Source organism: Berghia stephanieae, chromosome 7 (assembly GCF_034508935.2).
Source record: "Berghia stephanieae isolate SIO BIC M18660-M18661 chromosome 7, UCSD_Bste_1.3, whole genome shotgun sequence".
Taxonomy (NCBI): domain Eukaryota; kingdom Metazoa; phylum Mollusca; class Gastropoda; order Nudibranchia; family Aeolidiidae; genus Berghia; species Berghia stephanieae.
The window spans coordinates 30161047-30188574 of NC_088366.1; the positions used below are offsets into that span (position 1 = coordinate 30161047).

The 27528-nt window shown below is 36.4% G+C and overlaps 1 protein-coding gene across 1 annotated transcript; it reads left to right on the forward strand.

Annotated features, from left to right (window-relative positions):
* Positions 1-1613: 1613 nt before the first annotated feature.
* LOC144977035 (DNA replication factor Cdt1-like) lies at positions 1614-22600 on the forward strand. The gene is made up of 11 exons (XM_078921752.1): positions 1614-2400; positions 5808-6029; positions 6848-6990; positions 7329-7520; positions 9844-9989; positions 10643-10758; positions 11165-11353; positions 13112-13330; positions 14078-14190; positions 15309-15397; positions 19583-22600. The coding sequence occupies exons 1-11, from the start codon at positions 1735-1737 to the stop codon at positions 19738-19740; spliced, it is 2253 nt and encodes a 750-aa protein (XP_078777878.1). The 5' UTR covers positions 1614-1734; the 3' UTR covers positions 19741-22600.
* Positions 22601-27528: the final 4928 nt, after the last annotated feature.

Genomic DNA, 27528 nt, shown 5'->3' on the forward strand with positions numbered 1-27528 from the left:
TTTAGGTCGCGTGTCCACCAAGACAGAAACGACACGACCCGTTTATTGGCCAATTATAGTGTAAGAAGTAGTAGTAGCGGTAATGGTGGTGGTGATGGTCGTGGTGGTGGTAATGATAGAAGCACTATTTGTAGTAGTAGTAGTAGTAGTAGTAGTAGTAGTAGTAGTAGTAGTAGTAGTAGTAGTAGTAGTAGTAGTAGTAGTAGTAGTAGTAGTAGTAGTAGTAGTAGTAGTAGTAGTAGTAGTAGTAGTAGTAAATAGAAGTAGTAGCAGCAGCAGCAGCAGCAGCAGCAGTAGTAGTAGTAGTAGTAGTAGTAGTAGTAGTAGCAGCAGCAGCAGCAGCAGCAGCAGTAGTAAGTATAGTAGTAGATAGTAGTAGTGAGTAGTAGTAGTAGTCCTAGTAGTATAGTAGTAGTAGTAGTAGTAGTAGTAGTAGTAGTAGTAGTAGTAGTAGTAGTAGAAGTAGTAGAAGTAGCAGCAGCAGCAGCAGCAGTAGTAGTAGTAGTATTAGTTGTAGTAGTAGTAGTAGCAGCAGCAGCAGCAGCAGCAGCAGCAGCAGCAGCAGCAGCAGTAGAGTAGTAGTATAGTAGTAGTAGTAGTAGTAGAGTAGTAGTAGTATAGTAGTAATAGTAGTAGTAGTAGTAGTAGTAGTAGTAGTAGTAGTAGTATAGTAGTAGAGTAGTAGTAGTAGCAGCAGCAGCAGCAGCAGCAGCAGTAAGTAGTAGTAGTAGTAGTAGTAGTAGTAGTAGTAGTAGTAGTAGAAGTAGTAGCAGCAGCAGCAGCAGCAGCAGTAGTAGTAGTAGTAGTAGTAGTAGTAGTAGTAGTAGTAGTAGTAGTAGTAGTAGTAGTAGTAGTAGTAGTAGTAGTAGTAGTAGTAGTAGTAGTAGTAGTAGTAGTAGAAACAATAGTAATAGTAGCAGTGACAGCAGCAATAACAATGACGACAACAGTAGTAGTAGTAGTAGTAGTAGTAGTAGTAGTAGTAGTAGTAGTAGTAGTAGTAGTAGTAGTAGTACTAGTAGTAGTAATGATGATGATGATGATGATGATGATGATGATGATGATGATGCTTATTATTATTATTATTATTATTATTATTATTATTATTATTATTATTATTATTATTATATTATATATAGTAGTAGTAGTAGTAGTAGTAGTAGTAGTAGTAGTAGTAGTAGTAGTAGTAGTAGTAGTAGTTTCATTCTTCTTCTTCTTCTTCTTCTTCTTCTTCTTCTTCTTCTTCTTCTTCTTCTTCTTCTTCTTCTTCTTCTTCTTCTCCTTCTTCTCATTATTTTTATTATTATTATATATTATTATTATTATTATTATTATTATTATTATTATTATTATATTATTATTATTATTATTATTATTATTATTATTATTATTATTATTATTATATTATTATTATTATTATAATGATGATGATGATGATGATGATGATGATGATGATGATGATGAATTATTATTATTATTATTATTATGATGATGATGATGATGATGATGATGATGATGATGATGATGATGATGATGATGATGATGATGATGATGATTTGCTCACGAGTGAGCACGCTACAGGGGAGATTACGCCAATCGAAAATTAGGAAGTCACGGCGGGAATGATTATCGTTCTTTGTTTATGTTGTTGAAAGTGGAAAGACCAAATATTTAGGGAACCTGTACATTTTATGATTTTATTATAGAATAAGATATTTTTACAGTCTGAAAAGCATGTCACAATCGAAGGTAAAAGACTTTTTCACTTTGAGGAAAGGAAATCGAGATCTGCAGCCGTCTAAGAGACGGAAACTTGACGCCGACAATGACGAAGTGATCGCGAAAAAAGGAGTGAGCTCACCACAGTCACAGCAGATTGTCGATAACAAGGATAAACTCAATAAAGTGGCTGAAGTTGGTCTTACCTTAAAATCCTCCACATCTGTTTTATCGTCAACTAAACTGTCGAAAACTAGAGCTCAAACGCAAATGAGGTCAACGAGAGCGAGAAAACCCAAATCCGTCATACCCAGCAAAGGGCAAAAGAAGTTGGATTTCAAAGTTGCCAAAGACCTTAGTGCATCCAGTGCCAGCAAAGCTGAATTAGAAAAGAGTCATTCAGGCGTCGAACCTGGTGAAGAATTTGTTACAGAAACATGTCCAGAAGAAGTGACTTATTGGGATGACCACATGAACCAGGAATGTACACCACGGAAAAGAATTTTATCAGAAATGGATTCATTATCTCAAGGTCCAAAAGCCAGGGTTAGGAAATCAGCTGCCCGCAGATTAGACCATGATAGTGGTGCTGCATCATCTTCACCGCCGCATGGAGTGAAGAAAAAGTTGGAACTTGAGGGCAATGCCAAGGATGAGGCCGAGGCCGCGCCTATTGAAATTGTAATTAACTTTTTTATTTTTTTCATGATTGATGACCCGATGAAAGTAATTTTTAAAAAAAATGTTTCAGTGTGTAGCTTCAAATTCAAGGATGGTCTATTTAATTTATGCATATTTTAATAATTATATGAAATCAATTTGTGTAATTGTCTGTATCCAGACTCATCTCATCCAGAAGTTTGGGGTTACATAACTTCAAGTCAGTGCAAATTGAATTCAAATTACAAATGTTAAAACTGGATTTTAATTGATATGTCATTGATGAGAAGAGTGTAATTTCTTCAATTTTCAAAAAACTTAAATTTTTAAATTATACATTGACTACCTTCCCATTCTGGCTGTTTGTTTCACCCCAACACAAAACTACAACCACAATTTACAACACCAGTTTGATAAGTTGTCGGAGAGGAATAATCAGGCTTCAAATGACTGTGGGTCAAGGTTAAAATTAGAATGCCCTAGTGGATTGGACTCTTTCTCTTTACTCTCATTTTCTTTTTGGTGTAAAATATGGAAAAGGCTTTTCAGACCCGAGTCTGAATTGCTTCTCGTGGCAATTCAAACCCCGAATCTAAATTGCTTCCCGTGACAATTTGGACTCTAGTCTAAATTAAAGAGAACTTCGTGGCTAACCAGGGTAGAGTCTGAATAGTCTCCGATGGCTCTTCGATTTGGAATACTGCAATGCAATGCACCCGAATGATGAACTCATTTATCATTAGTATCATTAATGAAACTCTCAGTTACTATTCCGTTTGCAGTTATAGAAACCGTATTGGTCCTCCTAAATACACACACACACTCATGAGTATCTCTAAGTCATTAAAAACAGAAAAATCTCACACACACACACACCAACAACCATTTCCACAACCCAAGAGCCGGCGGCTTTTTCTCTTTGATCTCGTATCACCATGTTCTCCCCTGCGTCCAGCGTCTCGTTCGTTTGTGGGTTACCCCCCAATCCCATTACCAGTTGATCATTTTCTCTCCGTATTCAACCAGTGCTTATTTTATTAGTAGGCACCTAGTCCAGTATTATCTAATAATATTAGTATTAGATGGTACTCTGCCCCTATCCCAGTGGTGGGGCTCTATTGCATGGTTTGCTGCCAAGAATCGCCTCTATTTTTATATTTAGAAATAAAACAGCATATTTTTTTTAATTAAAAAAGAATAAAGATACTGGCTTTGACAAAAGGCAAAGCCCGACCCATACTGCCTTTTAAATAAAACGCTCAATGCCCAAAGTCATATTATTCTCCTTTCCCTGCACTTTTTCGCGGCTGCAAATGGCAAAATATTAGACCTGTAAATTCTCAGTCAATTAACTGGAATCAGTCAATTCGTCAAATTCAAATATTTTTAAAAAGGAAAGAAAGAAATGAAGAAGAAAGAAAGAATTCATGAATCGTAGTCGAATGACCATGAAGTAATTAGGAATGTTCCACAGCACTACGCATAGCTCAAGGGCCGTTTATATTTACGATGGATATATTGCCACGGCTCAGTGACGCTTCTTAGCCTTCGTGAAATTTCTTTTCACTTTCCAAACCTGTCGTGATCCCAATGGTAGCCAATTTTAACTGAGCCGCCGAGCATTAAATTTCACTGTTTCGTCTAAGCCAAAATTGACCACATTTACTTGGTAGAACCTAAAAGTATGAAAACGTTTAATGCGAAAGCCGGAAGTGCATTATGAAGACACCTTCAAATCGAAAGTTATATGATTGCTACAAGTACATCTCAATTGCCTCACGTTGTAAACAAACTGGTTGACCGTTTATTCACTGATGTGGGTACCTAATTATAAGAAACAATTGTAAGTAGCCTAATTAATTCCCATGTAAATTAGTTTTCTGCCATTGTTTTGCTCAAGTGAGCTTGCTGTTTACTATTTGTCAAGATTCTTTGGATTTTCATGATACGATACGAAGAGTTTCAATGAGGTTCAGTTTCACTCCCATAGCGGGCAGGGAGGTACATACTGTGTCTTCTATCCACTTATATCTGTTTTCCAACATGCTTTCTGTCTTTGTCTTGGAATGAGATTACTTGTTTTTTTCCTGGCTCTGGTCCGAGTCCTGGCTGGGAGGGAAACAGTCAAATGCATAGTTATTGTTTTGGGAGATGGATGTTTTTTTCCTTGTAAATCATCTCTCTGTTATGTATTATTATATTTATTATTTTAAATGTAGGAATGAAAGCATTTGAGTGTATTCCTCTTTGTTGGATTTTGTGCATGTGTCCAGATGAGACTTATAGATGATCTCAAACTAAGTACATTGGTGGTATGCTCTTGGATTCTACACCTGATCCATATTTGTTCCCAGTTCCCCTTTGTCTTACTTTCTCCTGGCTGCTTTAATTGTAATTCTAGAACTTTTTACTATCCCATTTTCTTTCTTTTTACTGGCGCTGACATGACCTTAATGTATTGCAAGCGCCGTAAAATCTTTTTAAAAAATGAAAAAATATATATATATATATATAATGTAGATATGTCATGCATGTATCTTTTGAAACACGCTCGTGGCAAATCAAATAAATCTTCCAATCATTACACAAAGACACTCTTTTATCTATGCGAGGGCAAATTGATTGTTAACGTTAACAATAGCGACTACAATTGTAATCTCCCAAAGACCACGAATATTTGGATCTATGTTTTTTTGTTTTTTGTTTTTTAAGGCGCTTGCAACACATTTAGGTCATATCAGCGCCAGTAAAAAGGGAGAAATTGGATTGCAAAAAGTTATAGAATTACAATTAAAAAGTACCCAAGAAAAAGTAAGACAAAGGGGAATAATAGATCACCGCTTTTGAAGGTAGTCATCTTCGGGAGTTCTAAAATGTGACTTGCTCGCTCACTCGCCCTCCTACAGACTAGTAGTAGTAGCGTATGGCTACACCTCCAGATTATGTTTGTCGATCCATGATGTCAGGTCATCTCCGGCTTCAAAGATCGTTTCATACTCCCCTTCTAATTTTGTTACTGGGCATTGCAGTCCTACAGACTGACAACTGAGAACGAGCAGCTTCCCCCCACCCTACCACGCTTCACTTTTGACCCAGCTTCCACTTCCGACACTTCCTGTGAATACGCAGGCGCATTGTGGCAGGAGTCCGAATTGCCACGGGAAGCAATTCAGACTGGGTCCGAATTGTCACTTCGGTAAAATATATGTACCTGGTGGTAACAACAATTTTTCTGTCAGTTGAATAGGGCTTTCAATAGAGGTGCACATCACGTTCTACAAGTTAAGTTTTGCTACTGGCTTGGGATACATTTTAGAGGGCTTTCAGCTCCTTTAGTAAATGTTCTTTATAAAATATCGTGGCTTTTGGTTTGTTTGTGTTTTGATGACTTTTAATATTTGTTCAAAATGTCTTTTATTTATTTTCAGGCTCAGAAATCAAAATGTGATGATACCGCTTCAAAATGTACAGATGGCTCATCAGGCAAGGCAGAGATATTAAACCTTGTCACTGAAATGTCGGATGTCCAAGGAGCTATTTCTCCACTTGCTTTGACACCAGAACATTCATCATCACCCGATCCCACTCCGACAACCATCACCCCCAAATTGCACGATCTCTCTGAAAAGCTTAAAGTTCTCAGTAAGATGGTAAGAAGAAGAAATGTCATTCAAAAGTGTCTTATATGGTTTTGGTTGTATTTCTAAAGATAAGATCTAAAGGGAATTAACTGCTCACATTTAAAAATGCACCATTAAGAAAAGCAAGATATCTATTGTCACAGTGAAGAAGTGACACTTCTATGACAATTCCAATGATTCCAATGTTATGAACTACAACCTACCACTGTTACTCTGTGGTGTGGTGTGAGTAAGTTAGAAATCATGTTTTCATACCCTGTGTAAAAATCTGTTGATAAAAACGTGCAATTTTTTGTGCAATACATGTGTAGTATGTTTGAAACTGAATAATTGAAATTTTATTTTAAGAGCTTTCATTTTAACACTGATTCAAGGTGCTTTTAAGTCACGAAAGAGAAAAGTGAGTTGTTATTAGTGCTCCAGGAAACAAATAATCCCATTGGCTGAAGTACTGAATGCAACTCACTATTCGCTTTCTTTTGATGGTCGTAAATTTTTTGTTATTGTCAGGCTGTTTAAGTAAGAAGGCTAGGGTCTGAACCAGGGGATGGGCTAGGGTGCTCTTATGGCTGAAGTTTGCATTTTCTGTAACGTAAATTTAACACTGATGTAGCTATTGACACCATTTGGTTTGGATGCTTTGGTGTCTCGAATTACTTTTATATTTAGATTAAATCGAAACTGTTATTCATTGGGTAATAATAAAGAGTCCTAACAATATCTTCCGTTTTGGAATCCAATCACTTTGTTTATATTTTTTCAATTGAATTTCAACTCTGAACTGATGTTCTAAGGTTTATTGTTGATTAAAATCTTTACATCATCAGGATGGCCAGGCTCTTAAAAATCGTCTGAAGAAGAAAGGGATTTTAGGGGAAGTGAAAGGAAAGCTTGATGAATTATCTAAAGCAAATGCTGACAACAAGATGGCAAAATCTGCTGAATCTGTATCAGAGGAAAAGGCTGAAACGTAAGTTTTGTTTGTGTTAAATTGGATTATAAATTATTGTTGCTTTCATATATATGAATATCCCGTTGTGATTAGTTTCACTGATAGATCATGAGAAAAATATGTCTCAATTTTTTGGCATCAAATACAAGATGTTGAAATAAGGCAAAAGTACCATTCAGAAGAGTATGTTCTTATGCTGAAATTTCTTCACAATAAAGAAACTTAACCTACAGTATTATTTCTTATAGTTTTGATATAAAACTTTGATTATAAAATCAATATATTTTTTGATGTGGTAAAAAAGTGATTTTGATGATCTCTTTGATATTACACGTTTATTAAATCTTCCCAATTAGGAAACTTCCTGCTCATCAACGTTTTGACTACCTTGTGAAGGAAGGACCCCCAACCCTCACACTACCTTACACTTACCGGCTACTTGAGAATGCCTTTCAAGCCATGGACACAGTAGTCAGCATGCTTCACAATCGGTCTGAGGTGTGCACGTTTGACAAGCTCCAATCCTCAGTACAGAACATGACTAAGAAGTATGTGTCAATATCGTGTCGTGTTGATTCACAATTTACAGGCAGTGCCTATTTTACCATCATTGTTATTATTATCATCATCAAGGTTGCCAATTTTCCGTATATTTACTTAATTCAGTATGTCATAAACCCTCCGTATATTTTCTAATCACCTGCTAAACGGAAAAAAAAAGTAAGCACATAATGACATGTCTTTTTCATGGATTTCAGCACTCAGAAAGGGGTCGGTCTATGTGTCTGCGAAAAAGTTCAGTAGATTTTTGTCTCCTTGAATTGGTAGCCCTGTATTATTATTATTATTATTATTATTATTATTATTATTATTATTATTATTATTATTATTATTATTATTATTATTATTATTATTATTATTATTATTATTGTTGTTATTATTAATTATTATCATCATCATCTGGCTGGGGGTTCCTGACCTCCATTAGTCAGCAGGGAGGCACTTGCTGTGTCTTCTATCCCCTATATCTGTATTCCAACATGCTTTCTGTCTTTGTCTTGGAATGAGATTACTTGGTTTTGTCCTGGCTCTGGCCGGACCCTGACTGGGAGGGAAACAGTCAAATGTATAGTTAGAGTTTTGGGAGATGCTATTTTTTAATCTTGTAAATCATCTCTCTGTTGTGCACTGTATTATTTTTTTTTGTTTTGTTTTACATATATTTTATGCTTTGTAAACATGTGAGCGTGTTCGTCTTAGTGGGGACCTGTGCTTGTGTCAGGATGAGACATTTCGGTGATCTCAAACTAAGTACACTGATTGAGTACTCTGGAATCTACACCTGTTCCCTATTTGGGCCAATTCCCCTTTGTCTTACTTTATCTTGGGTGCTTTAATTGTAATTCTAGAACCTTTTACTATCTCATTTTCTTCCTTTTTACTGGCGTGCTGATATGACCTTAATTTGTTGCAAGCGCCGCAAAACTTTTAAAAACAAACTATTATAATCATCATCATCAAAAGGATGTATTAGCAATGCCTCATTATTGTCACTGATAGATGGGTTTTTTTCCCCCACCATTTTATTAACATCATCAATATCCAGACCTACCCATCAGTTTTAAAATATAAAACTCTTATAGGGAAATTGGCTAGCAAAATGATTATTTTTGTAAGAAATGGACATGTGACCAGATACAACACTAGTGGAACCTCAGTCTAACAGGTCTGGATATAACAGGCACCTAGTAAAAACAGGCTATTTTTAAATCCCAGATTTTTCCCCTCTTTGCCTTTAGTAAAATTTACCGGCTATAGCAGGCTCCGAAACCCACGTAATATCTTCAAATGCAATGAATTAGCCCACATTAAGCTTATTTATGACAACTTAAGGCAATGGAGAGCTAGGCTAGGCCTAGTTGGTGAATATTTTGTGTTTGTGTTTGTATAGGCTACTAACTACTATTCTTCACCATTTTCAGTATAACACTGGCCTTGCTGCAGGTAGACAATGTGTAGCACAAAACACATTCACAGACACACAACAGTCCGCTTGAAAGAGAGATATTTCAAATACCACCATATCATCTTTCCTACCACCACCACTATTACTACAACCACCACCACATCATCCTCCCTACCACTACTACTTCAACCACCACCACATCATCATCCCTACCACAACTACTACAACCACCACCACACCATCATCCCTGAGACTACTACTACTACAACCACCACCACATCATCATCCCTTCCACCACTACTACTACAACCACAACCACATCATCATCCCTACTACCACCATTACTAAAATCACAATATATTGTAATGACACTTTCAACTTTTGAAATTCCTTCCAGTGGTGTAAAAAATTGCTGGGAGACACATTATTCTGGATTGCATCTCAGTAAATGTTAATGAAATTCAAATTTATAGGTTATTATTGCATGGATGGGTCTTGATCTATTCGCTGAAAAATTTTCCTCCTTTTATGTGACCAGTCATTCTCAACCCTGAAATGAAATTTGGCTAAGTGAGGACAGTTATAACATGGATTTTAGGCTGGTCTTACCATACCTGTTGTACTGAGGTTCCACTGTAAATTCTAAAACAGTTTATGGTATCTGTTCAAAGCAATAAGTATGAAATTAGTGTATTTTGATTTGATTCAGACCAGATTAAAAAAAATAAAATTCTGATTCCCTTCCCCAAAATACACAGATTTTTTGTCTTTTGCCAATGGCAGGTCTGAATATCTTCATTTTGATTTAATCAAGAATTTTCCTTGATTTTGTCTCTGAAAAGTTTGGAAGTTTGGATAGAATTGAACATTGATATCTTGTTTAAATTGTCAATTCTTTTCTCCAGAAATTTCCAACAGAAGACAGCTGGCCAGATCAAGACTGTCGTTCCAGATGCTTACACTTTCAAGCAGGAAAAGGTCCCTGTGTACGGCCAAAGGACAAGCCCCTATTTCTTAACTGTTGAAGCAAATCTAAGGGATAACGATGGTGGTAAGTTATGTCCCTTTTCTTTGGTGTCATAAAGCCTTTGAAGTTGGAGCCAGGGTTTACTGGTTTTCCCCCTTTGAATAAAACTCTGTTGCAACATTTTACACCCAATCTAATGGAATGAGCTACCCATTTACTTCTGGTTGGACAGAGATGTCAGAGAAATAGTGAATGGGTTATGAATTGGTTCATGTACCTGTGAGATTGATGCTCCATCCATGGAGTCAATGGAACTTTCACATGTTTATGTTTGCTTAGCTGTCTATTTGTTTTGTGGAGTTCCGTGGGACTTGACCAGAACATTGATTGGCATGCAGTGGTACCTAGTTTAAAAGATGCATCCAGTTTTGTTTGTTTTTCGTTTCTTTTCTTGCCTTTTTTTTTCCCTTCTTTTTTTCAGGCCTGTTTATTAATGATTGGGCTGCTGGATGAGTTAGACCAAGTAGAATTTTTTTCCCCCTTCATTGAATCCCCAGGATCTCCATATTTTTAAGTTTCATCTAAAAAATTGACTCTTATATAAAGTATAAATCTTTGTTTGAGATGATTAAAGTCCTGCAAATAAAGCTTGTCCTTCAATCTAGATTAGAGGGTTATGGATTCAACTTTGGCTAGAGACTAGTATTTTATATTTCTTCTCTTTCCCTTTTCCCTAGATGCAAACAAGAACGTGACCAAAGATGGGAAAATTCCATTCACAGCCTCTGTGCTGTTGAGGAGAAAAACTTTATTCAAGGCCAATCTGCTGAAGATCCTGAAAAAGCATCACAAGGTATGTCCAGCATCAACAAACATTTTCTTCTTCTTTTTCTTCTTCTTCTTCTTCTTCTCCTTCTTCTTCTTCATCTTCTTCTTCTTCTTCTTCTTCTTCTTCTTCTTCTTCTTCTTCTTCTTCTTCTTCTTCTTCTTCTTCTTCTTCTTCTTCTTCCTCTTCTTCGTCTTCTATTTTTTGTCTTCTTCTGTTTCCTTTTCATATTCAGCATCGCATTCATTATCTAGCTTTATTGACATTTCATCATCATGAAACTATTCACCATTGTGAAATATTTTCTCTAGAATCTTCAATATTGTCTTCATATGGTCTGCTATGGAAAGGTATACACCATTGTGAAGCAATAGAAATGTTCCATACTCATAATATGCACATTTTAATTTTAAATTTATTTTTACATATCCAGACATTTTTAGAGAGCCTGACTCCACCACTGCGCATCCCGGATGACAAACTATCCAGATGGCATCCCAAGTTTGCCCTGGATAAAGTACCAGATATTTTGATCTCTAACCTACCTCAGCCTCCCAACCTGCAGGTTTACAGGTCTGCCAAAGATGTTCTGGAGATGCAAGTAGGAAAACTTAATCCTAGGGTAAGTGAAGTCAAGTAGAATAGAGATTTTTCTGTGTCCAGTGTAAAGAAATGATATTTTACCAGCGATGATAATCTTTCAGTGGAATTCTGGGATTTTGGGGTTTTAGCAGAAATTTTCAGCTGATATTGCAGTGTCAAACATTTTCCTTTGATAAAAGTTCAGTTCAAGTGGTGGATCCGTGAAAAAAATCACCATATCTGGTGTCATATTTTTACACCTGTGCTCAGTTGCATGAATTTTGGTGACATTCCCATTTTTATGGCATCAGTCTTGACAAATTGGCGCCAGATGTCAAAAGTGAGACAAGGCTTGAAAAGAAAGGGGGTGGAGAGGGGGTAAATGAGTCTAGGTTTTATTTGTAAGTAGGTCAAGTGATAGTACAGTTTAAGGTTCGTTTCAAAAATATAAATATTATAACTTCCTCCTGTAATAAGAAAAGAAAAAAGCCCCATCAATGAAACCACTCTCTCTCTCTCTCTCTCTCTCTCTCTCTCTCTCTCTCTCTCTCTCTCTCTCTCTCTCTCCTCTCTCTCTCTCCTCTCTCCCTCCTCCTTCTCTCTCTCTCTCTCTTCTCTCTCTCTCTCTCCTCTCTCTCTCTCTCTCTCCTCTCTCTCTTCTCTCTCTCCTCTCTCTCTCTCTCCCTCTCTCTCTCTCTCTCTCTCTCTCTCCCTCTCTCTCTCTCTCTCTCTCTTCTCTCTCTCTCTCTCTCCTCTCTCTCTCTCTTCTCTCTCCTCTCTCCTCTCTCTCTCTCTCTCTCCTCTCTCTCTCTCTCTCTCTCTCCTCTCTCTCTCTCTCTCTCTCTCTCTCTCTCTCTCTCTCTCTTCTCTCTCTCTCTCTCTCTCTCTCTCTCTCTCTCTCTCTCTCTCTCTCTCTCTCTCTCTCTCTCTCTCTCCTCTCTCCTCTCTCTCTCTCTTCTCTCTCTCTCTCTCTTCTCTCCTCTCTCTCTCTCTCTCCTCTCTCTCTCTCCTCCTCTCTCTCTCTCTCTCTCTCTCTCTCTCTCTCTCATCTCTCTCTCTCATCTCTCTCATCTCTCTCTCCATTCTACTTCATTATAATCTTATATATCTATACTTCATCCTTTTCTTATACTATTTATATATTATATTAAATTCATATTATATATTATATATATATATAACTTTATATAACTCATTTGTTATATAAGATGATATATAATCTTTCAATATAGGTGCTCACCTTAGTTTACTCTTTTTACAATTTTAATTTATTAAAGATTCTAATTATTTGATCCGTAACCACTGGGCTACAGTAACAAAGATAAAACAAGTAAAATCAAATACTTTCAGGCCTTTTGACCAAAACTAATTTTTAATCTCTTGAAGGTATTTTTAAAAAATCGTTTTAAGGAAAGGACAATTCGTTAAAAATTGAAATAACTAATATATATTTCTGCTATTAAGTATAGCTGTACACTAGAAGTAGTAATGAAAAATATCCGAAACTATGATATTTTAGGTTTTGATTTTATTTGAGTTTAACTGATGGACCGATACATTTTCCTCCTTTTTGACAAATTGCCCTTATCATCACTGATTTTACAGGATTTAATTATATTTGATATTATTTCTCTCTACTTTTCCTCTTCCTCTCATCCCCCTTCTTCTTCTTCTTCTTCTTCTTCTTCCTCCTCCTCATCTACTGTTTGTTTTTATTTCCTATCCTTCTTCCTCCTGCTCTTTAAAAATTTAAAGATAAAAATCTACATTATTATTTTTCGATTTTTTATTTTCTCAGCTACAAAAAGCTCTTTCTAAAGTAGTATCTGAATCGAATGATGCCAAGACTAAATCTGAACAGCCAAATGATACAACATGTAAAGCCAACAACAGTTCTCCTCTGTCTAAAGAGGCTTTATCCCCGTCCACTGGTAAATCATCAAAAGTTATGTCATCATCACCATCCACTCCTTCTCAGTCTTCCATGAAAGGAATTCCTCCGGCACTGTTAGCAAAGGTAGGATCAGACTTTTTTTGGAATTTTTTTTTATTTAAAAAAAATCTTGCTCAATCTATGATCAATTTTATTTGATTGTTTGAAGGTGAGGATTCCAGTTATTTGGATGCTGACATGAACATGGAATTTAGAGACACTTTAAGCCATCCATCCTAATGTGCCTATCTCAAAATGTTAGTATTCATGGGCCTACTGATTGTTCCGGGATTGAAGCGCATAACTAGCAGTGACAATTGCTTGCTATCCTTTTGATAGGATGCTGTCTAGTGCAAATTAGATCATCAGTTCAATCTGCTTGGTAAACAGGGAGCATACACAAAAAGAAAATTGCGAGTCATTTCTCTATTGAGATCTATTACACTTACTCCATTTTGATTCTTGTTTCACTATTTACATTTATTTTTACTACTTGTCATTTATTTTCTTATATTAATGCTCTTTGCTATGGTTACAAATATTTATTGTTTTTAAAAAATATGTATCACACATCTTAGAAAGAATTTCTGAGAGGATGAAATAAAGTTATTTATTATTATTATTATTATTATTATTATTATTATTATTATTATTATTATTATTATTATTATTATTATTATTGTTATTGTTATTATTATTATTATTTATTATTATTATTATTATTATATTATTATTATTATTATTATTATTATTATTATTATTATTATTATTATTATTATCTTGACCCTACAAAGTTTTTAATGTTTACTATGATATTCGTTTTCTTCTTAGATTCGTGCAAAAGAAGCATTGAAGATGGAACAGGCCCTCACTCGGGATCCAGCAGAGGACAGGAGGATAAGGATGTTGGGACACCTACCCGAGATAATTAGGATTCTCAGATCGTATCCTTTCATGTCACAGAATTTCAGTTGTTGCTTTTGTTACCTTCCCTTTTTTCCACATCCTCAAATAAGTAACATATTGTTTTAGACAGCAGTTTTGTTAGTTTAGCATTTCAGTCATTGTGAATTTGTACGTTACAATGTGTATGTAGGAATCAACTTGTTTAAGTAAGGGATGTAAAGTGCACAACTGATATATTATTGGTCAATTTCTTTTCTTTTTGTCTGCATGAGGCAGATATTTTGATAATATATCAATAAGTGAAGAAAATACATAAGAATTTCCCCTTTGAAGAAAACGTTTTAGCATTTCCTCCCTGGTAGTGTAACTCATCTTTCAAAGTATTAAAATTTGGGTGTATAAAAATTAATTAGGTACTTCCATCAATATTTTTATATTTTAAAGTATTTTTGAAAATAGATTACCAAGAAAAATAAATGATCAAAGAGAAAACCAATAGAGCTGCCTAACTTGTCAGTGTATGATACTGGACAGGTATTTTCTACTGTAAGCCTGTTGCTGGCTAGGGGTGGTCGTTGAAGTGACTCAGATCTTGTCGTCTGATAAGCCAGATAGAGAAAAACTGGGGTTGAATATTAATGACTATCACTGAGATATTGATTAATCATAATCACCCACACATACAATAACTTGAATTGCAAAGCCTTATTTATAATTTAGGGAAACTAATATAAGCAATTGTGCACATAGTTAAATGATAGAAGTTGCTGTCCACATGCTTATGACAGCCATGTTTACCATATGAAAAGAATGCGTCTTGCCACCGTTGATGTCTTGTGATATAAATCTATTCCACTATTGGATATCATTGGTTGTAAGTCTGTTGTGAACTCAAAAATCTGGGGATATTTTACTTTGTTATTCATTCAGATTTCTTGCGGCCTAGTTTGACATTATGCTGGTGCTGGTATCTTTTTTCCAATTGTTTTTCAAATGCTTTTTTGTTTTTGTTTTGTTTTGTTTGTTTTTAAAAAATGCTAATGATATGATTGTATGCAAAGTTATATTGGAACACGATATGTTTGAAAACTACATACATTTCTGGGTGCTCCTCTTTGAGCGTGATTTAGGATATTCCTTGACTGATTTTTTAAAGCTATTTTGTGACTGAAAAGAGACCAGCTTTACCTCTGGAGAATGTCATTAAAAAGCTTGGAGACAGTTACCACACTGGATTATCTCAAGGTATGAGAATAATTGGGATTTTTAACAGTTGTTTGGGTTTTGTTATTTTTTCCTTTGTCTCTTCTGAAGACTACAAATGGTTGTGTTTGCAATATTTCATAGACATCAACCTGTACTTTGTCGGCAGAGCACCCACTTCATAGCGGAGGGAGCTTGGTTGATCCCAAATGAAGTCAAGACTAGATTATTTTTTATGACTCCCATTTTCCACCCAGCATTGTCTTGGTAGCTGGGTCTGTCAAATCTGCTGAAACATACTTTGCGATAGACTAGTGTCCCATCCAAAGGTTAGCAAGCAATTGCCATTGTTGACGAAAGCATGGTTTGAAAGAAATTTAGTCTTGATTTTTAAAATTCTGTCCCTCAGTACGATAAATATGAATGAATATAAAACTGACAAATGGGTAATATTCTGCACCAGACAAATATTATCATGTATATATTTTGAATATTTTAACAAATAATACGGTCGCAGAAACTGAGATTTGCATTACATGAAAGCGAGAGCAACTACTCAAAGAATCAACTAAGTTCACACCTTGTTGGTTACTTTGTCGATTCTTACAAATCACCCATGAAAACGTTAGGCTATATTGAGATATATTTCAGAGTTTGTGGAATAAAAAAAGGGTTTAAAAACATCATTGAAGAAACAAAGTCTCGTAACGGAAACTTGGTTAAATGATAAAATAAGAAATAGTGAACTTCACCTCACTGACTCATTGATCTTTACAGAATGGACAAAGTCAATGTAAAAGAGGAGAGGGTGTGTCAAAAAAAACAAGTACACTCGAGCACGGAAATCTCGAACAAGTCGGGATCGGGCCTATTTGTTCGAGTTTTCTATGTTGAGTATTTTACAGAGGATATGAGGGGGGTAAATGTGGGTCGTCTTGATAAAAGTCATATTATAATGATAACTCTCCGTTATTGTGAACTCTGTCAAGATTCGATAGTGTGATAATTCAATTTCCTTATCTCGGCCATCTTTTACAAAATTATGAAGACAGTTTTCACTGGTGTTGCGTTTAGTGCGTCTTGTTCAAGTTCAATTACAGAAATGGAATGACAATTCCCACTGCGTGCTTGATAAAAAGTCAAAGCAGCATATCGCATTGTGGATTACACACTCAGCACGCAACGTCATTACCTATGAATCCGGTACCTAAAATCACTACTATCACTCCTCACTTAACAACACCCTCTTACCCATAGCAGGCTAAAGAGAGAGGGAGTGCATTGGTCTCACCCCACCTTCCCCACCCCTCATTGTTTGTATCATACCGATCCTCGACCGCTGTATAAACGTAACACACCATTCCCAACTCACTTACGCCGCAGTCGTTTAAGTGTAACACACCTTTTCCAAGCGACACGGGCATCAGTTGTAGAAACGTAACACAGACCCGACCTTGATTCAGTAAAAATTCCATTGTGTTCTTTATGAAATAAAAGCCGAAGTTTGATTGGTTGATATTATTAGTTTCAGCCAATCAGCAAACAGTTTATTTAAGCTGTTTGGGTTGAGTATGAAATAGTTTTTGACGTATGAAATGACGCGATCAAACCCGAGTGACGCTATATGTTAGCTACGTCATTCAAACGTGCTAGGCAAGTACTGGGAACCGGTCGTTATTTCCGGTTGACCCCAATGCGGTACTAGAGTTAATATGTAACAGTTACTGCCTAAGGTAATCACTGCCAAGTCTCCCATCCCTGCGATACTGGTCATTTATTTGTGATGGTACTGGCACCTCAGATTAAGTACCATTAAGTGAGGTACTGATGGAGTCATGGGTGGTATGCTGGTGCTGGTCAAACATGCTTCGCAATTCCCTCTCAGTTCAGCATGCACACACACACGCATGCGTAACACTTTAACTGACACTTAGCGCTACGAGGAGAGCAATGGCATCTTTAGTTTCCGTTCAACACAAACAATTCGCGAAAAATAAATTCAATCACTGCAAGGGAAAGTCCGGTTTGTACGAGATTTCCGTGTTGGCCCCAGAAAGTGTTTGAGATTTATGTGTTGCCAATACTAACAAAATAGAGGGATTAAAACGGGAAATTGTATTGAGTTTGAGATTTCCGTGATTTCGAGATTTCCGTGCTGAAGTGTAGTGTTCTAAAATATAATGAAAACGTCAGTACACCAGTATATTCTGCAAGATCTCGTTGAAACTAAAACCACCCCTGATAATAGGAGTTGTTTGCAGGAAGCCAGGCAATGGCATTGAAACATCAAATGAAATATGTGACGTCATCAAACAAGTTGCTCAAGATTACAACAAATTAGTGATCTGGATTGCATGTGATTTTAACCTACCTGACATAAATTGGAACAACGGCACTGTCAATGAGAGTCAGTATTCCCAAAACCTAAAACAACCTTTATCTTGATACTGTGTCAGATAGCAGTCTGCAACCAGTGATCAAAGAAAGCACAAGAAATATCTAATTACTAGATATATTCCTCACGAACCACCCATCGTATGTGGAAGTGTCTATTTTACCAAGGATCAGTGACCACGATGCTGTGCAAATTGACAACAGAATCAAACCAAAATGAATGTGACCAGTGAAGAAAAACATCTTTTTATGGAAACAGGCAAATATCATTAACATGGAACAAGACACTTGGCAATTTGCTTCTGAATTTATGGCAAATATCACACCTGATACTGATATATGTGAACAATGGGATTTTTTTTTCCCACCCAATATGGAAACTATAATGATTGACAATGTACCCCAGAAAACTACAGCATCCAAAATCTACAAACCAGGGATTAATACGAAAACTAAATGACTTAGAAAGAAAAAGAAAGTATTCTTGAAAGAAATAACAAACACTGACCGTGATAACAACAATTTTAAGCAAGTCAAAGTGGAAACAAAGAGAATGCAGGAAAGCACACTGGGACTATGTAAATGACATTGTAAATGATCACTCAAATAGCAATAAAAAAACTATGGTCTTATATTAAAGGAAAGAATAGAAACAACACAGGAGTTACCCCCCTGAAAGACAGCCAGGGAACATTCCAAGCAGACCTCAAATTATAAGCAAATATGTGCCACCAATGACAGACATACATATATCAGATATATATATCAGGGTGTGACAGAGCTCTTTCATAACATCAAAGAAAAAAAGCAACGGGCCCGATGAAGTTACCTGCCAAGCTACTAAAATGTGCCAATCAAATATCACCAGTATTGACTTTAATGTTCCAGAGTTCAATCAAACAAGGGAAGGTGCCTCAGGTGTTGGAGGAAGCAAGAGTATCTTCATTATTCAAAAGGCATTTGATCAGGTCCATCACCATACTCTGGCTATTAAACTGCGGAGATATGGAATCATAGTAACACACACGACTGAGTAATGGATTTTCTTTCTAACAATAAACAAGTCTGAATTGAAGGTGCAATCTCAGGATCAGCTCCAGTACTATCAGGTGTGCCCCAAGGTAGCATTCTGGGTCCCTTTTGTTCCTTATCTACATCAATGATTTGCCTGAAAGATTGTCGCCAAAAAACTCAACTGAGACTATTTGCGGATGACAGCCTTTTGTACAGAGCTATAAGACAAGAAGGAAGACTCAGAAATTCTTCAGGGGGACCTTGATAACCAACAGTTATGGGTAAATGACCATTTCATGGAATTTCACCCACAAAAATACTAAGTTCTGAAAATTACCAACAAAAGGAAAATAATACCATCAAAGTATACAATGCGTAACAGCACGCTAGAAGTAGTCACCAAAGCACAATTTCTCGCTCGGGAGTAACGATAAATAATTGCCTGACCTGGAAAGACTACACAGTGCAACCATGCAGAAAGGCAAACGCCACCCTGGGATTCTTGAGGAGAAACCTCTTCGACTGCAAAGAAAATATATTTTACAAAGGCCAGAAAAAATGGATCAGGTTGCCATTACGGGATATCCAACCGAACAATAGGAAACCTGGCAAATTAATGTTGCCACAATATGGAGTGTGCAGCCATCTTCACTTATTATTTGCTCATTCTTTCTTCTTCTCTCATAATGTTTTTTTCTTTCTTTTTAAACATTTATTAATTAATATTTTTTTGTTATTGTTCATTTCATCTCCACATCAGCTTCATGTTTTATATTTTTCATTTATTGGTCATTATATTCATTATATTATTTGTTACAGGTGAAATAGAACAACATATCAAGTTGCTGAAGGAAACGGCACCTGAACTGTTGTCCATTGTGGAGATAAAACGGGGGAAGTTTGTCAAGCTGGACAAAAACGTTGACATTTCAGCTATTGCAGACAGAATCAACAATATAGTCAAAGCAAGCAAGTGAAGCCAACAATCATCAAACATCTATTATTGCCCAGCTCTAACGGGAGATCTCAAAAGTTTATATTGCTAATAGTTATCGAAATGAAAAATCTTTTCTTTCGTTTACTGTAGTTAGGGATTTTCCAATTTTTAGAGATTTACTATGAAATGAAGTCAACATATATAATATGCTTCTATTATTGACATGATTTCAATAAAATTGTAAATTTTCCTCATACTCAGTGATATTAAGTTGCTAGTTGAGACTCAAAACCCTTCTCGTATTTAAAACCCATTAATACATCACTTAAAAATCCAGGTCTTGTCCATAAGTTATAAGATCTTGAAATGTCAAGAAAATCCCCTCAAACAAATGACTTGCCAACTTTCGAGATTTCCTGATATTTGTTATCATTTCCTGATTTCCCTAATTTCCAACTATTTTCCCAATTTTAAAATATTTTATTGTTCCAGAAAAACTACCATCATCGTTGGCATCATCATCATCATTTCAATCCGAGATGTGCCCTAATTTTTTCTGAAAAGTTGGAGAGTCTGCTAATATTTCTGTCCTTAATTTCTTATTTTTTCAGATAGCTGGACCATACTTTGTTCATGACTTTTAGGTAGCTTTCTACTCATCACAATTATGTGCATTTTTTTGTGACACGTAGTACTTTTTGGTAACAGCAAGTGTATTAAAGTAAAGGATGTGGAGAATTTGATTTCTTTCTGGGTTACACTTGATAACACATTAGGAAAAAAATTTGTTTTGTTCTTTTAATACAATTTACTAATTTTTCATGTCAGTTGCATACAATAATGCATGTGCATACCCTTGGTGCTCTTCAAATATGTATCGTCTTTAAGCCTAAATAAAATATTTACCAACATGTCATCTTGTTCAGTTGGTGAAATACCTAATATAACTATGGAAAACTCAATGTTACTGAAGTTTTCACACATAGCCCAGGGTTCTTTTTCATTTTAGCAGATCAGGTAATGACCATTTTACGGTTTTGACAAGGCCAATTTTCTCAAATTTGTTCTCATTGCAATCCAGTTAAGTGCTTTGGTTGACTCGACTCTTGTCAAAAGATTATAAGAGCGCCTTAGATATTTGTGTCTTGTCCTACACGTTCAATGTTGCAGTCAGCATGGGGCTACTCTCTGTAAAGCACATTGATTGGAAGTTAAACTACATTAACTGGGTGGGGATCCTGACCTCCCATAGCGGGCAGGGAGGTACATACTGTGTCTTCTATCCCCTTATATCTGTTTTCCAACATGCTTTCTGTCTTTGTCTTGGAATGAGATTGCTTGGTTTTTTCCTGGCCCTGGTCGGAGTCCTGGCTGGGAGGGAAACAGTCAAATGCATAGTTATTGTTTTGTGAGATGATATTTTTTTCCTTGTAAATCATCTCTCTGTTGTGTATTATTATTATATTTATTTTGAATGTATAATGTAAGCATTTGAGTGTATTCCTCTTTGCTGGATTTTGTGCTTGTGTCCAGATGAGACTTATAGGTGATCTCAAACTAAGTACATTGGTGATATGCTCTTGGAATCTACATCTGATCCCTATTTGTTCGCAGTTCCCCTTTGTCTTACTTTCTCTTGGGTGCTTTAATTGTAATTCTAGAACTTTTTACTATCCCATTTTCTTCCTTTTTACTGGCGCTGATATAACCTAAACGTGTTGCAAGCGCCGTAAAACCCTTAAAAACAAACAAACAAAAAACTACATTAAAGCTTGTGTTTTAGTTTTGAGTCATACAATTGTGATTTTCAATCACAATATACTTCTGACCTCCCATAGTGGGCAGGGAGGTACTTATGGTGTCTTCTATCCCCCTACATCTGTTTTCTAACTTGCTTTCTGTCTTTGTCTTGGGATGAGATTACTTGGTTTTGTCCTGGCCCTGGCTGGATATCCTAGTTGGGAGTGAAACAGTCAAATGTATAGATAGTATGCGCTTGGCTAAGGAGCTCACAACATTGCCATCGGGAAGTATAATGGACCAACACACAAAGCTATGTGTAACCTTAAACGTTTATAGTCTGGTTAATACAGTTTAGTGAGAATTACTCATAAATGCGGATGGCAAAAGACAATAGCAAAGACATGAGTGACGTCAACTTCATTCTATCTATAGTTAGAGTTTTGGGATATGATATTTATTGTCTTGTAAATCATCTCTTTTATGCACTGTATTATGTTTTGTTATATATTAATATTATATATGATTTGTAAACATTTGAGAATATTCCTCTTAGTTGGGACCTGTGCTTGTGTCTGGATGAGACTCAGGTGATCTCAAAATAATTTGATAGTGTGCTCTTGGAATCTGCATCTGTTTCCTATTTAAACCAATTCCCCTTTGTCTTACCTTTTCTTGAGTGCTTTAATTGTAATTATAGGACTTTTTACTATCCTATTTTCTTCCTTTTTACTGTCGCTGATATGACCTAAATGTGTTGCAAGCGCCGTAAAACCCTTAAAAACAAACATATATACTTTTTTCATTATACTTTTCTTATACTCAAGATTTTCTTTCTGTCTCTTTTCATCTTTAGTCTTTGGTGTCAGATTTCAAACGGTATTCTGTACTTAAGACATTAGATTCTATTGTTTCTATGCCTGGTTAAAACTATGAAGTAGCATATCATTTTTGATAAAAATTTAAGATTATTTTCAATGGCAATTTTTATGAATAATTTTACACCATTATCATGAAAATACTTTCCTACTGCTCAATATTTTACAAGATCTGAAACTGATGTCTGCAGTAATTTTTAAACCATTTATTTATATATGCATGTATGTTTGTTGATAAAAATATGACTGGTTGGGCAATCGTAATAAATAAATCAATAATATAGTTTTTTGTCTTATTTTCATCTATTTTACGTTAGCATTTCAATTTACTGCAGGTTGCAGTAATGGAAAAACTCTCACTCTCAGGGCTGGAGAGTATGTCTGGCCCTTGGGTCAATCTGACCTCTATCGTGCGTCGTCTTGTCTTTTCACCCCTCCCATAGTTGGCAGGGAGGTACATGCTGTGTCTTCTATCCCCCCATACCCGTTTCCCAATTGTTTCCTGTCATTGTCTTGGAATGAGATTACTTAGTTTTGTCCTGATCCTTGCTGGAGCTCCTTGGCTGGGAGGGAAACAGTCGAATGTATAGTTATAGTTTTGGGAGATGATATTTTTTTCCTTGTAAATCATCTCTCTGTTATGCATTGTATTATGTTTAGTTTACATATCATATTATATGATTGGTAAACATTTGAGTGTATTCCTCTTAGTTGGGACCTGTGCTTGTGTCTGGATGAGACTTTTAAGTGATCTCAAACTAAGTACATTGGTGGTATGCTCTTGGAATCTACATCTGATCCCTATTTGTTCCCAGTTCCCCTATGTCTTACTTTTTCTTGGGTGCTTTAATTGTAATTCTATAACTTTTTACTATCCCATTTTCTTCCTTTTTACTGGCGCTGATATAACCTAAATGTGTTGCAAGCGCCGTAAAACCCTTAAAAACAAAAACAAAACGTCTCTTCACCCCTTCCCTGTATGTTTTCATCCTATTGTGCTGCCAGTAGCCTTGAATGATTCCAATATTCTATATTCCAGCTTACATTGTAGGAAACATTTAATTTTTACTGCCGCTAAAATGGCCTAAAAATGATGCAATGTGCCTTGGAACCCTTAAAAACAAACGAACCCAAATTTCTTTTGTTTTTGTTTTTAAGGGTTTTACGGCGCTTGCAACACATTTAGGTTATATCAGCGCCAGTAAAAAGGAAGAAAATGGGATAGTAAAAAGTTCTAGAATTACAATTAAAGCACCCAAGAAAAAGTAAGACAAAGGGGAACTAAGAACAAATAGGGATCAGATGTAGATTCCAAGATCATACCACCAATGTACTTAGTTTGAAATCACCTACAAGTCTCATCCAGACACAAGCACAAAATCCAACAAAGAGGAACACACTCAAATGCTTACATTATACATTCAAAATAAAAATAATAATACATAACAGAGAGATGATTTACAAGGAAAAAAATATCATCTCCCAAAACAATAACTATGCATTTGACTGTTTCCCTCCCAGCTAGGACTCCGGCCAGCACCAGGACAAAACCAAGTAATCTCATTCCAAGACAAAGACAGAAAGCATGTTGGAAAACAGATATAAGGGGATAGAAGACACAGTATGTACCCCCCTGCCCGCTATGGGAAGTCAGCAAATTTCTTTTACATCCGTCATCGGATGAATGTCCAGTCATATCAGGCGTACCACAGGGAACAGTGCTAGGGCCCATGCTATTTCTTTGTTTCATCAATGACCTACCTTTACGAGTAAAATCTCAGATTAGGTTATTCGCCGATGACTCTAATATACCGACCAATAAAATCTGCAAACGATCAAAAATTGCTACAAGAGGACTTGAATAGTCTCGAACAGTGGGCTAATGATTGGGGAATGAAATTTAATGCAAACAAATGCTACATCCTCAGCACAGCTAAAAAGTACAATGAGACCTACAAGTTAAACAACACCGTCCTGAAACAGTCGACGATAACCCATACCTTGGCATCAAAGCACTTGAAATGGGGGAAACACATTAACAAAATAACCCAAAAGGCAAGCTGCACCCTCGCGTTTCTCCGTCGAAATCTTAGCCACGCCCCAACGTCATGCAAACAAAACGCCTACCTCGCACTTGTGAGATCACAATTGGGATACGGAGCAGTTGCTTGGGACCCCAACCTGAAAGAGGATATTCAAAAACTTGAGAGAGTCCAGAGACAAGGCGCCCGGTTCATAACTGGGAACTATAAGTGCAGAACCCCAGGATGCATGACAAAAATGTTAGAAGAAAGAAACCTCATCAACCCATCTGTCATTCATGTTCAAGATTATAACAGATCAAATACCCTCAATAAAGGCAGACTCCTTTTTCACGCCACGACCAAACAAAAGAAAAATCTGAGCACTCACTTTTGCCAACCACATAACCGAAAACCCCATTGAGAGATACGCCACAAACAATTGGAACTGCTTCAAAATCCCACAGACAAGAACACAAAACTACTGAAATTCTTTCTTCGTTAGAAATTAGAACTATCTCGGAGTGGAATGGGCTAGATGACCTGGTCATCATGGCACCACACCTAAACGATTTCAAGGTCTGACTGACATGGGCCCGCGCCCAATGAGGACGCCGCTGGAATACAACCAGACCATTGGTTTCTTCAGCGCCAACCATACAGATACAGATACAGATCCTGTTCCCCCATCTTACACATCCAATCCCTTCAATGAACTAATTTTGGGCTGGGGTTCGAGCTCCCATGTAGGCGGAGAGGGCACTCTTGCTAACAGTCTGGGTGGGGTTCCTGGCCACCCATTGTGGGCAGGGTGGCACTTACTGTGTCTTCTATCGGTCAAATGCATAGTTTTTGTTTTGAGAGATGATATTTCTTTACTTGTAAATCATCTCTCTGTTATGTATTATTATATTTAATATTTGTTTTTGTTTTGAAGGGTTTTACGGCACTTGCAACACATTAAGGTCATATCAGCGCCAGTAAAAAGGAAGAAAATGGGATAGTTTTTTTTTGTTTTTTGTTTGTTTGTTGCTTTAGGTCTCTTCCAACACAATTGAGGTTATATGAGAGACCGCTGAAACAAAAAAACAAGCAATCTAACAAAAATAGTACAAATGTAAATCAAAATCATAACCTAAAGATATCATAAGCTAAATTATAAATAACCAAGAACAAACAGGCAGAAGATTTACAGAAAAAAAAATATCCCCTGTCAAAAATACAATCACAAACCAAAGAAGCAGGATAGGCTAGTAAAGAGAAGAAGAAACGACATCATTATCGGATCGTACACCCATGCGAACATCATAGGTATACGATTCAAGGGTGATGCTCCCATCCAACCACCCGGAAAATGGGATAGTGATAAGTTCTAGAATTACAATTAAAGCACCCAAGAAAAAGTAAGACGAAGAAGAATTGGATCAAATAGGGAACAGATGTAGATTCCAAGAGCACACTATCGAAGTACTTAGTTTGAGATCACCTAAAAGTCTTATCCAGTCACAAGCACAGGTCCCCACTAAGAGGAATACACTCAAATATTTACAAATCATATATAATATGTAAATAAAACATAATACATTACAAAACAGAGAGATGATTTACAAGGAAAAAATATCATCTCCCAAAACTAACTATACATTTGACTGTTTCCCTCACACCAAGGGTATCCGGTCAGGACCAGGACAAAACCGAGTAATCTCATCCCAAGACAAAGACAGAAAGCTAGTTGGAAAACAGATATTGGGGGATAAAAGACACAGTAAGTACCTCCCTGCCCACTATGGGAGGTCAGGATCCCAACCCAGTAAAATTTGTTATTCTGAATGTATCATGTAAACATTGTGTATTCCTCTTTGTTGGATCTTGTGCTTGAATCCGGATGAGACTTATAGTTGATCTCAAACGATGGCGATTAAAAAATTCAAGATTAATATGAAAAAGCACCCAAAATATAAGGAAGATAAAGGGGACCGGTTCAAATTGGGAACTGAGGTGGATTCCTAGAGCAAACTATCAATGTAATTATTTTGAGATCAACTAATAGTCCCATCAAAACACAAGCACAGAATCCCATGAAGAGGAATACACTCAAATGTTTATAAAATATTATATTTAAAAAAAAAACCCAACTAGATCAGCACTTAACAGAGAAGATTTACAAGGGAAAAAAATATATTCCAAAACGAATTATTTGACCTATTTGACAGTTTCCCTCTCCAGTCTGGGCCAGGACAAAACAAAGTAATCTCTTCCCAAGACAAAAGACAGAAAGCACATTGGACATAGTGGAATAGAAGAAATAGCAAAGGTGACCTCCCTGCCTACCTTGGGAGGACAAAACGCCCCCTCCATCTGGACCAATTTTGTAATGAAAGCAGAACGTCATTTGTTTTTAAGAGTTTTACGGCGCTTGCAACACATTAAGGTCATATCAGCGCCAGTAAAAAGGAAGGAAATGGGATAGTAAAAAGTTCTAGAATTACAATTAAAGCACACAAGAAAAGGGTAAGACTAAGGGGAATTGGTTCAAATAGGAAACAGATGTAGATTCCAAGAGCACACTATCAAAGTACTTAGTTTGAGATCACCTAAAAGTATCATCCAGACACAGGCACAGGTCCCAAGAGGGATAAAGTTTTTTGTTTTTAAGGGGTTTTACTGCGCTTGCAACACATTTAGGTTATATTACTATTAGCGCCAGTAAAAAGGAAGAAAATGGGATAGTACAAAGTTCTAGAATTACAATTAAAGCACCCAAGAGAAAGGAAGACAAAGGGGAACTGGGAACAAATAGGGATCTGAAGTAGATTCCAAGAGCATACCATCAATGTACTTAGTCTGGGATCACTTATAAGTCACCTGGACACAAGCACAAGATCCAACAAAGAGAAATACACTCAAATGCTTACATTTCATTATACATTTAAAATAACAAATCTAATAATATATAACAGAGAGATGGAAAAAAATATCTCCCAAAACAATAACTGCATTTGACTGTTTCCCCCTCAGTAAGGCCAACATGCCGGGGCCAGGACAAAACTAAGTAATCCCATTCCAAGTCAAAGACAGAAAGCAAGTTGGAAAACAGATATAGGGGGATAGAATACACAGTAAGTACCTCCCTGCCCACTATAGAAGATCAGGAACCGCACTCAGCAAACAGAAACGAACGTGTCATCA

Bases quoted from the DNA above. Each gene is read 5' to 3' on its own strand.
- LOC144977035 (XM_078921752.1), top strand. From the start codon at position 1,735: ATGTCACAATCGAAGGTAAAAGACTTTTTCACTTTGAGGAAAGGAAAT. The intron at 2,401-5,807 runs GTAATTAACTTT...ATTTATTTTCAG, and splicing joins AGGCCGCGCCTATTGAAATT to GCTCAGAAATCAAAATGTGA. The intron at 15,398-19,582 runs GTATGAGAATAA...TATTTGTTACAG, and splicing joins CCACACTGGATTATCTCAAG to GTGAAATAGAACAACATATC.